This window comes from Onychomys torridus, chromosome 2, assembly GCF_903995425.1.
Source record: "Onychomys torridus chromosome 2, mOncTor1.1, whole genome shotgun sequence".
Lineage (NCBI taxonomy): Eukaryota > Metazoa > Chordata > Mammalia > Rodentia > Cricetidae > Onychomys > Onychomys torridus.
The window spans coordinates 119,037,186-119,049,899 of record NC_050444.1 but is presented as its reverse complement, the minus strand read 5'-3'; the positions used below and the strand labels follow the sequence as shown (position 1 = coordinate 119,049,899).

The window sequence follows — 12,714 nt, the reverse complement described above, 5'->3', positions numbered from 1 at the left end:
CTAGGTGAGACATTGAATGAGAAGTTCCCTGGATCATTCCGATGCACAGTCAAGGTTGAAAACTGGGGGCTTCTTCTGCTTTTGAGGGGATGGCTGTGACCTGTGCCTAGCAGCTCTGCTGTGTTCTGGCCAGTTCACTGCTTCGATAACATCAGCATGGAGTATCGTTGCATTTGAGTATGCCATATTCTGCAAAGGTAGATGTTACAAAGTCATGCATTGTTGGCAGGCCCCTGGAAAGCAATGTCAGCACCCACTGTTTCATTGCTGGGTCCGCAGCCTGGTGTGTAGAAGATGCTCAAAGAGGTTCCTAAATAAACGAACAAGTGATGGGCTTGGTGGGCATCTGGGAGATGTGTTTAGTTCGTGAGGTTTTCTCCTATGAGTAGAAGATAAATCCAATGTTAAAATGATGAACAGATGTATTTAGAACAAAGTAAGTATTCTTAAAATAGAAAATGAATTTTTACTTTTCATACAAAATACCCAGCCTTATGTATGTGTTGATGTGCTAGGGACAAGAGGGGCCAGGGGACCCTTGCAGAGGGCTCCTTGCTGTATGTTTCAAATGACAGCAGCAAGCAGTACATGCTGGTATTGCCTGTATTCCCAAGCACTTCCGGTGAGGCAGGAGGATCACCGGTGTGAGGCCAGCCTGGCATACCTAGGGAGCTTTAGACTGTGTAGGTTACATAGTAAGACCTTGCCTCAAAAAAGAGGGTGGTGATAGGAAATGACAGGGGCAGTGACAGCCTATGAATATTGTTTTCTATGACCAGATGCTTATCGAGTCCCTTACAACGTGTCAGACTTGTGGTTGGTATTGTTTTGTGATGTGTAATGTACCTGCGTTCACTTAATTCAGGGACCGTGAAGCTCTTCTGGCAGTGGTTGTGTGTTTATACTATACTTCTGATAAAGACATAGTCATTTCGTAGATGAGAAAATTGAAGCTCATGGAAATGAACATTTCATCTAGTTTTAGAAAAGCAAGAAGCCTTGTTTGTGCATAATCCCAGTGCCTGACATCGTACCTGGCACATGGCAGTCATCCAACAGCGGCTGGTGGATGACTTAGAACTCATGTGTAAAAGAGAGAATGGTATGTAAGTAAAAACCAGCGGGCTGACTGGAAATTCAGTAGCTATAATGCAGCATCCTAGTGTGAAAGGGAAGCGGAGTCTCAGGGTCCACAATGGAAGGGCACAGCTATAGTGGAAAGACCCAGCAAGGGGTGAGTTTTAGTAGCAGCTCAGAGCTTTGGGAAGAGCTTGAGACTCTGGGTGCAGGGGTGCAGAGGTAAGATTCCCACGGTCAGGGCATTGCGTTAACCAGCTGTGTGCTCATGAGCTCATCAGTGAACCTTTGAGTCCCTCTTCTTTAAACCCAGCCAGTGATACTCTTTATCCACACTTGACAAACTGTTAGTTGTTTTATTATCGTCATTATTTTGACTCTTTGAAGAATCAATGGAGATCAGGCTATTTCAGCTTCTCATTTTTACCTCCACACATCCTGGCCCTCCCACAAAGGAATGCAAGCAGTGTAAAACTGGAACCTGTTTGTGAAATTCAAAAACCTCCATAGTTGCTCTTGTGTCCTAACCAGGCTTTTCCTTATAGCACTTGATAATTAATCCTAATAATTGCCATTTAAACAGAACCTTAAAGAGGCCATTTGTCTTATCACCTGTTCTTGTCACTGGGTAGTTTTGACTAAATAAAACTTGCTTAGAATGGGGCAGGCTGGGCAGGGTGACCCAGTCTGGCTCTTCTGGCTTGGACTCAATGGTCTAGTTCAAGTGTTCTGCCATATGCTGGCTGAGTGTCATAGAGAAAAAGCCCTGCAGGATTCTGAGTTACTCTCTGTTCCTCTGAAGAAGTGAATGAGGTAAGAGGTACTACCTAAAAGTAGCACTGGGCTGATTAAGGAGATAACAGATAATGCAGACATGCTGGTGATTTCTTTACCTTTTTAGGGAGGTTAATTCTGTTACCATCCAAAGCAGTGTCCAGTAAAATCATTGCAAGCAATGCCTTCCAACGCGAGTTCGAGGCCTCTCCAAATCGCCTGACCTCCTCTCTCTCCCTTGTCCTCCATAGGTAGCTCTTCATTTGCCAGCAAACCCACCACACCAACTGGATTAGGTGGAGGATTTCCACCTCTCAGCTCACCACAGAAAGCATCCCCCCAGCCGATGGGTGGAGGGTGGCAGCAGCCAGCCGGCTACAACTGGCAGCAGGCGCAGCCTAAGCCACAGTCCAGTATGCCCCACTCCTCCCCCCAGAACCGACCCAATTACAACGTGAGCTTCTCAGCTATGCCTGCTGGACAGAGCGAACGTGGGAAAGGACCTGCTAATTTGGGTGAGGTTGACGAGATGAGCCTGGTGTAGATGACCGGCCTGTGTGGTTACACTGCTGGGGATATTATGTCTGAGGGAGACAAACACCAGTCACAGAGTGTATGAGACCGTCTTAGCGTTGAAGAGGCATCAGGTGATCCACACAGGACTGTGAGTGGAGCACCTGGGGCCTACCATAACCCCACACAGGTGCCATGTGACTTCGGCTCACTCGGTCTTTCCTTCTCCATGCTGGGGTATGAAGGAAGGCTTTGGTCAAAGGTTTCAAACCCAGCACAGCACTTGCTGTATTGTAAGTCTTAATACGTGTTGATTAGAGGGGTAGATGGGACAGAAAACTATTTCCTTTGCGATAAGGAAGGTATTCTTAGGAGAAAAGGATGGAACCTGCCACAATGGCATCTTAGGCACAGAGATGGCAAAACATTCCCAACCAGGAAAAAAAAAAAATACTGCAGGTTGCTTACTACTGACTACATGGGCTGTTGCGGTTTCATTCAGTTTTGTTTTCCAATGAACACTGAGATAACCAGGCATGCTTTTAACTCATTCTCATGACAACACTATATTGTTAACATCATCCCCATTCTCTAGATTAAGAAACTGAAGTATAGACACCTGTAATGTCCCTGTGGTCATAGCTGGATTTCAGGCACATAACATTTGTTTCCAGGATCTGCCTCTTCAAAAAGACGGAGAGAGGTTTAGTTCCCAGCCAGACTTGCAGGAGAAGGGCAGTCTGATCCATTGAACCCATCAGCTGGGTATAGACAGGGAAGGGATAGCAGGGAGGATTTCAAGGACTTGAATCTAGGCTCTTGTCTGGTCTCTGACACTAGTTCATTGTAACTGTGGTAGAATCATGAGTATCTTTGTCTGCAAAGTTACACTGGAGATGAAATAGGCGTTAGTGATCCAGGCTTCGGTCCTGCACTTGCCGTAGACACGTTGTGTGATTCTGGACAGGCCCCTTAGGTTCTCCAGCCTTCCATTTTCCTCATTTGTTACACAGAACTCTTACTGTTTTGCATGGTATAAAGAGGGTGGAAGTATGGAAAAACTACTTGGAAGCCCGGTACTCTCAAGAAGTGAGGGTTTGCCATTCTGTTTAGGAATGAAAGTTCTGATGGTTTCCAAATATTATGTTACAGAAGGGAAACAAAAGGCTGCTGACTTTGAAGACCTGCTTTCTAGTCAAGGTTTCAATGCCCACAAAGACAAGAAGGGACCTCGAACAATAGCTGAGATGAGAAAGGAGGAAATGGCTAAGGAAATGGACCCCGAAAAATTAAAGGTGAGCCCCTTGATTATCCTATAGGACAAAAATGTGTGACAAAGTCATGTATGTCCAATCACCTCTGTATTGGTTGCCTTTGTGTAGGTCACTAGGGACTAAATACTTGATAGATACAACTTGAGGAAGAAAAGATTTGCTTTGGCTCATGGTCTCGGGAGATTTCAGTTTACCGGGACATGTGGCAATGGGCGCATGCAGGGTGGCTGTTCATGTGGAAGCAGACAGAAAGCAGAAAGAAGGGTACTGCAGCAAGGGGTGGCTAGGGAGAATCTTCGAAAGCCCACTGCTAGGGAGCTACTTCTACTAGCTAAGCCCCTACAGGTTCCACAGTCTCCCCAAAAGACCATCCACTGGTAAACAGATGCTCAAAACGTGAGTGTGTGGAGAAGAGTTTAAATCTAAACACCCCCCAGGGCCCTGCCTCCTAATGCCGTGCGACACCTTGGGTGTTACAACTCAACATTGACTCTAGGGTGGGACACAGACTGGATCAGCTATGGAAGGCACTTCATTCTGGCAGTCACTCTATTACGGTGGGTCTCTGAAGCTGTGTTTTGATGACAGTCATGCTTTTCAATACAAAGTGGCTTTGGGAAGTCTGTGCTCAGTGCTGAATTTTAGCCTGTGGTTTGGTAATACAGACTCCTTACATTTGCCCACCAGATGAACAATGATATTCGACTTTGAAGTTCAGAAGCCTTTAGGTTATAAATATCGGTCATTAGAGTTTGGTGAGAACAGTTCACTCTTGGTATTTTCTGTCCACCTTGAGAACTTTCTGCTGTTCTTGGTTGACTGAAACCACGTTTTAGTTCTCTGTTGATCAAGAGAGATTTACCATTCTGGAGACATTAGGCATGAGATTTGTATAGATTGAGGAAAGGGGAGCTAAGGATAGTGAGGACCTTGGCCTCTACTACACACTCCTGCTTTTAAGCTAAAGAAGTTCTACTTTTTCTTAATGCAAAAACAAAACATCTGCTTTTGATTCTAAAGTTCTAAAGAATCAGTTTGGGGGAAAGGAGAATGACTTTTTATTTTATTTTATTTTTTAAGAAAAAATACATTTGTCACTCAGTGAATTTAACTTAACTCTAGATAAGGAAGTGAGTTTTTCACAGGTGAGGCTGTAGTGTGGACAGCCAGACACAGAAAAAGAAGTGAGTTCTTCACAGGTGAGGCTGTAGTGTGGACAGCCAGATGCAGATCAGCCTGGAGGCAGAAGGTGGTTCTGAAGATGAGTGGTGTGAGGTTGTTGATGAGTTCATAAAGATCAAAGAATTATGTTGCAGGATATTTGATCACACTGTGAACGCTGAGATTGTTTTATTTCCTGGAAAAAACTTGTTTCTAGTTGTGGTGTGGCTCAGCCCTAGCACACACCTTTAATCCAAGAGCTTTCTGCCTGAATATTGTAAACAGGATTAAATAAAGTCAACCACAGGTCAACAGGTGGAGCAGGCAACCAGCTGACAGGAAGTGAACACAGGATTATTAAGAAAAAAAAAACAGAGAGTGAGAGAATGTCAGGAGGATGGATAGGGAGACACACAGGAAGTAGAAGGGAGGGAAATTCAGTTTGATGAGTCTTGTTTGAGATGATGTAGAGAAGGTGGGAGGCTTCTGGGATGTTGGCTGAGGAGGAAGGTCAGCTAGGTGCTTTCTCTGTTTCTCTGAGCTAGCAGGCTTTCACCCCAGCACCTGCTCCCAAGTCTTTATTGATAAAATCGAATGATTAAGATTTTGTTAAAAACTACAGAGCTATAAGGCTTATCCCAGTGGAGAGGTTGAATTGTTCATGGTAGGACGTTAAATATATATATCCTGAAAACCACACAGTGTCTCTGGGTTAAGCCATCTTCCAGGGCAACTGCTCATGTTGCTTTAGAAACAACAGACTATTGTGCTTTTGCTTCATGTCTTGGCAAATTTACATATCAGTTGTGCATAAAATGATGCAGCGAAGGGTCTGTAGTTTTGCTTGCCTCTCTTGCCACACAACTCACAGAAGCTTGGTATTCTTTCCCAAACTGATATCTACTGCTCACAAAGCAAACTGGGACAGTTTTCTATGAGAAAGCCATTTTGTCTGTAAAGCCGAGTCTGATTGTTTGATTGGCATGGGGTTTTAATTGATGATGAAAGAAGCCATCAGTAACCACAACAGAGCCATGTCCCCGCCAACACTCACTCACTGAAGCCTGGGCATGTGTCAAATGCTGGTGCCATTTTGTGATTCCTTCTGTCTTAGTTACTTCTCTGTTGCTCTGAAGAGATACCATGACCAAGGCTACTTATATAAGAAAACATTTGTTGGTCCTCACAGTTCCAGGGGGTTAGAGTCCATAACCGTCCTGGCAGAGAGCCTGACAACAGGCAGGCATGGCTCTGGACCAGTAGCTGAGAGCTCACTTGATCCACAAGCCTGAAATAGAGAACGAGAGAGTTAACTGGGAATGGCACAGGCTCCATTCAAATAGCCTGAGACTTGCCCCCAATGACACACATTCTCTAGCAAGGCCATGCTTCCTTCCTCAGACATTTCCACCAACTGCAGATCAAGAACTCAAAGAGACGGGACAGTGGGAGCCATTCCCATCGAACCCCCACAACTTCTGATTAATTACTTCTTTTACCATACCAGGAAGGTTCTTAGTTTAAACAAGTGACTGACGGGATCAATTAATTTAATGAACTTGTCAAGATCCACTCACTTTGTGGCAGGTCTGTTTGCTTCCTGACATACAACGATCAGAAACAGAAACAGTACCTTTCCCTAAACTACTCCATGTAATGACAGGGAAAGGTGGGCATGCAGGTTCAATAAAGTGTGGTAGACATGGCACATTTGCAGTAGGGGAGGTGGCATTTTTTTTTACCCTTGTGGCAGGAATCAAACCCAGGGCAGGTATTCTACCTCTGAGCTAGATCTTAGCACAACTTTGGTCTACATGAAAGGAATATTATTTAGTTAATGGAACAAAGTAGATCCAGGTGTGACCTCATGTGTTAGGAGTATGTAATTAGCTGTAGGAAGACAAAAAGGAGTTCAGACTGTAGAGGTGTAGTCTGAAGTTCATGAACAGCTTTTGAACAATGATGTAGACTGGAAGGGTGAGGAGGGAGGTGGGGGAGTGTTTCGGCTGGGGGGGGGGAGGGGGGCCCTGTATGCTCAGATTCACTGAAAACAGGATAGACCTTCTGTGTCCTGGTAGATAAAAGTATTTGACTGTCTTAACCCCTTTCATATTTTCTGTCTGCAGATCCTGGAATGGATAGAAGGCAAAGAGAGAAACATCAGAGCCCTGCTATCCACGATGCACACTGTGCTGTGGGCCGGGGAGACCAAGTGGAAGCCTGTGGGCATGGCAGACCTGGTGACGCCAGAGCAAGTGAAGAAGGTGTACAGGAGGGCTGTGTTGGTGGTGCACCCGGACAAGGTGGGTAGGATCTGCCCTGTCAGAGATGGGCCTGGTCCTTGTTTCAGACTTGAGAAGCATAGGATAAAACAGCATGCTTTCAGTTTGTTGACTGATGAAGAGAGCTATTTAACAAAACTTACCCCATGGGTCATTTGAACCAGGTATCTAAACAAATAGTCATACTTCAGGAGGCTGGCAGAAAGCAATCCAAGCATCCTTTACAAACACTGGGGCAAGCATTTTATTGACCATGGAAGTGCAGCGCTCATCAGTGACTTAGTTTTAGGGCTTACAGGTGATCTTGAACTACAATAATAAAACAAGGCTGAGTACTTCAAAGGAAAATTTGGTTCCTGTGGAGGGCAGGATCATGTTTAGCTAGAACTCCGGGAGACACTTTAGGGTGCATTTGGAACACAAAATATTGATAAGGATCAACAAGATTTTTAAAATGTCAGTGTGTGTTGCAATTGATGCTCATGGTTTGAATAAATTAGGAGAGCATATAAGGGCTCCACAGGATTGGAACTTCAGTTCTCTCCTGGCTGAGTTCATTGTAATCTGCTGCAGCACCTCAGACTGAAGCATGCCACCCTGCTGTCATGTGACCTGTAACAGACATGTGACATCAAGTTGAGATTGCAGTGCCTCTGGGGTATAGGTTTAAAGTCATGTTTGATTTCAATCTCTCGGCACTCCTTATGACTAAATAGAATAATTAATGAGAAACAATGCTTGGACTTTGAGCAGTCGAAAGAGAAATCGGAGCCCAGAGAAGCTGGCAAACTTCCCTTTATGAGTCTCAAAGACCTTAACTTTATAGATATTGGAAAAGGGGAGTTTGGAAATACAGTCAACTGGAGATAGGGCTTTCATTAACAAAGAGATGTGTCTTTTATTGTCCAGCAAGCTCCCAATTTTCTTCTTATTGATAGGTTTCTGTTATTCTCTGTGAGTTTCCAGGGCAGTGCTCAGTAATTAATTTCATATAGGTAGGCTATAAAAAGAAATGTCGTAATGGAAGACCATTTTAATTACCACCCACATTCTCAGTGAATTTAATATAAGTTTAATTTTAACATCTAATTGTATTTTGTGTTTTCTTTAGGCTACTGGGCAACCCTATGAACAATATGCAAAGATGATTTTCATGGAGCTAAATGATGCCTGGTCTGAATTTGAAAACCAAGGCCAGAAGCCCTTGTATTAATTTGTGAGCTTTTCTATGCTGGCTGCAGCCCTGTGTTAATGCTTAGTGTGTATTACAGTTCTGAGATTTTCACAGATGAACCAAAAATTCCAGTAATGTATTTCTAGTACTAAACTGTTAAGTTCCTCATGAATTCATTTCTCATGATAAAGAATGTGAATGTTTGGTTTCTTGAAGTCCATAGCACCAAGAGGAACTCTAGCAAGCTGACCTTTCAGAGTTATACATTCCAGCCTGCCCTCTGGGAAGCCTCTTCAGCATTTTGTCTGGGGAAATGGGCCTGAGGCCACCCAAGGCGAAGGCATGACATCCATCTCATTGTCTGAGATTAAGATTTATGAGTGGACGTTATGATAATTGCATTACATAATGGTTTTAAGGAATTGATTTAGGGATATTTTTTGTTTGTGTTTTGTTTTTAAAAGATGTAATTTGAGCGATGTCTTTACACAAACTCCAATAAGATCACCAACCAAGTGGTTTTTTTTTTTTTTTTTTAATGGAAATTTACTGGAGCCTTTTGCTCCTGTAGTGTGTGTGTTTTTGATCAAGAGTGGTAACCATTATAGAAGTGGCTAGATGGTGGGCTGTGACTATGCAGAAATCTAGGCACTACTCCTAACTTTTCCTGGATGAACTGCAAGCCCAAAGCTGAAGAGACCAGGAGGCTTGAGATGTCAAATCTCAACTTCTGTTCAGGATATTGGGCTACTGGCTCCCTTTCCCTTAAACAAAAAAAATCTGTGGTTGATTAAAGAAAAACTTTGGAACACTACCACCCCACAACTCCAAACCTATTTAAAAGCGCTTTCTAATTGCTGCCATGAGACTTAGTGTGCTTTCTTTTGTTTAGTCAAGAAACCATTCTTCATGGGCGACAGTTTGTAAAGCAGTTTGGCCCATTCATAGTTGGTACGGTGTTCTGGTGGTCTGTATCGAGCTATGGGGAAACCAGAGAAGACAACACTGAGTGAGGAGAAGGGTTCAGTTGGGGAGAGAGCTGTGTGTATCTTTGGATAGCTTTGTCAGTTTGAGGAACCAGAGTCCCACCCACCCAGGGAATCTGGACCTCCCCCCCTGGATTATTTTCGCTGGGTTTGCTGTTGGATGCCTGTGAAAATATGCAAGCATGAAGCTTTCCCAGACCTCCAGCTGGTTGGGTTTTAGCCCAGTGCTCAGTGCTTCCCACTCTACAGGGTAAGCAGCTTGTATTGCTGGGACTTCACTGGGTCTCCTTGTGAGCACATGTGCAGCATCTCTCCACGCATGTATGCATTATGGACATGTCTAATGTGCACATCCATAGTCCCAAAGCAGGTGATCAAGAAGATTTTCATTCTAATCTTAAAAGGTTCACACGCACTGTTGTGAAAGGCTTTCAAAAATTGTTTTCAAAGACAATCATTTTGTTTGTTTGTTTCTGTTTTAATATTCTTGTGACAAACTGAACGGGAAAAGCAGCATGTCAGAAATACTTTTGTTCTATGTAGATCTCTCTTTTCTCTCTCTTTTCTTAATTATGAAAGTTTTTTTTTATTTTACCTTTTATGGATAATGTGAAATTCTCAAAAAACAATTGCTCTCTTTTAAATATACAGCTATAAACTGTTCAAAGTAACCGTAAGAACCTAGGTGTTATTTATTAACGTATTATACAACGATATCTTACCCAGTATGTGCTTGTCCTATTTAAGATTGGGATGTAAGACATGTTGCTGTGACCTGTTTTGTTTTTTAGGGTTTTTTTTTTTTGTTGTTTTTGTTTTTTTGTTTTATTCCTCATTCACATTTGTAGATATTGTGTGAACTACAGTATATAATGACAATAATTAAGAGGATATTATGTGGCTGTTACGTACATTTTGAAATGATAGGACTATATTAGCTTTGTACCATGTTTGCATAGCTCATTAATGTTCATGGTTTAAATACCACTAAATGTTATGCGACTAGCAATGAAAAAGAACCCCTCCTTAAATCTTGGGGTTTCCCACCTCTTTCCCAGATGCATTATGATTCTGGATGCCTGTCTATCTCAAAACTTTTAACACATGCAGACCAATAGGTTCTGCATTCCTCTTAAATACCTGGTTGTGACAGCTTGTTGTTGGTCAGATCCACTGTCTCATTCATATTTATTGTAATATATTTTTGTTTTGTAAATACGTTAAACACAACAAAATGTCATTGTTCTAAAATATTTGTAATGTATATTAAAAAGGATAAAAATACTTGTAGAAATAGTCGTTATTTTTGTACTTGTGGGAATGTAAGGGGCTAGATAAGTGGTTCTCAACCTTCCTAACACAGTTCCTCATGTTGTGGTGACCCCCCAACCATAAAATTATTTCTGTTGCTACTTTATAACTATAATTTTGCTACTGTTAGGATCACAATGTACCTATTTTTGGAGACAGAGATTTGCCAAAGGGGCTGCGACCCCATAGGTTGAGAACCACTGGACTAGAGAGACGATTCAGTGGTTAAAAGTGCTATTGCTCTTGCAGAGGACCTGACTTTGGGTTTCCGCACCCACATTGGGGGGCCTCACTGCCTGTAACCTCAGCTGTAGAGCGATCTGACACCCTGTTTTGGTCTCCACTTGCGCTGATGTACACATGCTGCCTCCCCCATATACATGATTAAAAATAAACTAAATCATTAAAAAACAAAAGAAAACTATGAGATAAGGCGCAAGACAAAGTTGAAAGATACCTTCTGACCTGATTTGCTTCTAAGGCACAGTAAGGGGAAAGAATGTGAAAAGTGCAGATTACATTTGAATCGAAATGTGACCTGACAAGATTCTACAGAGATACTTGCATCTCCCAGGGTCATTCATGCCCTGAGACAAAACGACAGACAGACATTCAGACAGATAAACATTCAGACAGATGGATAGACAGACAGACAGACACACACACACACACACACATACACACACAGGTCATGCCTAATTAATACTGTGTTGCAAAAAGAATCAGCATAGAAATCCTATTCTCCTCACCAGAATATTAATGCATTTTCATCCGTGCGTGCGTGCGTGCGTGCGTGCATGTGTGTGCTGAGTCAGGGAGGTTGATCTGTAACTTGGGACTTTACCATAGGGCAGGAACATTTGTAGACATGCTGTACCAGAGCATTTCAGCCACTGCTGTGCTTGTGCATTTAGACTCAGAGGCTCAAGTCAGTACCAATGCCACAGGAGAGACTCCACCTAGTAAGAAGTCAGCATGAAAGTGTAATTTCAGAGGAAGTTAGTACAGCACAGGTCAGTTCCCATGCTGGAAACACCAGACCAGAAAACATAGGTCAAATCAAGAGGTTTTTTCATTATCCTAAAAATAAGCCATGTGGTTTGGGGCATGGTACTTTGTGTTGGTCTGAAACTAAAAAAGTAGCTTTGAATCTTGATTTTTTTTCCTACTTAATATCTGTTATATTGACAAATACCTTAAACTCTCTGAGTCGTGATTTTATCATTTGTAAAATAGGTTCCTCACGACTCTTCCAGGGGAGAATTAGGGACCATGTGTGTAAACTGTTATCACAAGGATACTGACTATTGCTACTGTTGACGATAATCAATGAGACATGGGGTGGCACTGATGGTATTGGAGCTGCAGCTACATTGGAGCCTTAGGCTTGAGAATCAGGGACGGAAGTTGGAAAGTCTGCTGGAAACACCTGCTCCTTGGCACTTCCTCCTGTCTCCGTGGGGTGGGGATGGGGTGAGATCTGGGTATGGAAAATGGCAGGTGCTGGTATGTTGTATAGATGGGATAACTGTGGTAAACGCCTCTACATAGCCTTTCAGGGACAAACTGAATGGTTGAGAATGTAAGGAGAATGTATCCTAATCATTTAAAGTGGGAAAATACCCTAGCTCCTCACTCAAGTAGCTCAATGGTTAGTTATAATGGAGGAATTAAAAACAGGTTCGACGGAGCAATTTTCTGAGTGCTTTTACAGGTACTACAATGCCCACTTCGTCAGGGGTATTGTCCACGATGCTGGCAGGCGCCTGACACTGCAGATAGTACCAGACCCTACGTACACTGTTTATCCTATACACACTTACATGAATGGCTTAACTTGTAGCGGTTACAATATGATTAACAGTATAAATACAAAAAAATTGTTATATTGTAATCATTTACGAAAATGTTGTGTTTCCCCAAAATGTGTTTCTTTGTGATTTTTTTTTCTTCTTTTCCTTTTCCTTCTCCTTCTCCTTCTCCTTCTCCTTCTCCTTCTCCTTCTTCTTCTTCTTCTTCTTCTTCTTCTTCTTCTTCTTCTTTTTTTTTTTTTTTTTTTTTGGTTTTTCGAGACAGGGTTTCTCTGTGTAGCTTTGCGCCTTTTCCCTGGAACTCACTTGGTATCCCAGGCTGGCCTCGAACTCACAGAGATCCGCCTGGCT

General features: G+C 42.7%; 1 protein-coding gene across 5 annotated transcripts in view; it reads left to right on the top strand.

The window, feature by feature from the left end:
• Dnajc6 (DnaJ heat shock protein family (Hsp40) member C6) overlaps positions 1-10,523 on the top strand; it is a 160,525-nt gene extending 150,002 nt beyond the window's left edge. For 3 of the 5 annotated variants that reach the window (XM_036177394.1, XM_036177395.1, XM_036177392.1), the window contains 4 exons: positions 2,103-2,366; positions 3,517-3,659; positions 6,926-7,102; positions 8,193-10,523. In XM_036177394.1, the coding sequence (XP_036033287.1) occupies positions 2,103-2,366; positions 3,517-3,659; positions 6,926-7,102; positions 8,193-8,294 (686 nt within the window). In that variant the 3' untranslated portion in view covers positions 8,295-10,523. The remainder of the gene's footprint in view (positions 1-2,102; positions 2,367-3,516; positions 3,660-6,925; positions 7,103-8,192) is intronic. The other 2 variants (XM_036177393.1, XM_036177396.1) reach the window with 1 other exon arrangement.
• The last annotated feature ends 2,191 nt before the right edge of the window (positions 10,524-12,714 follow it).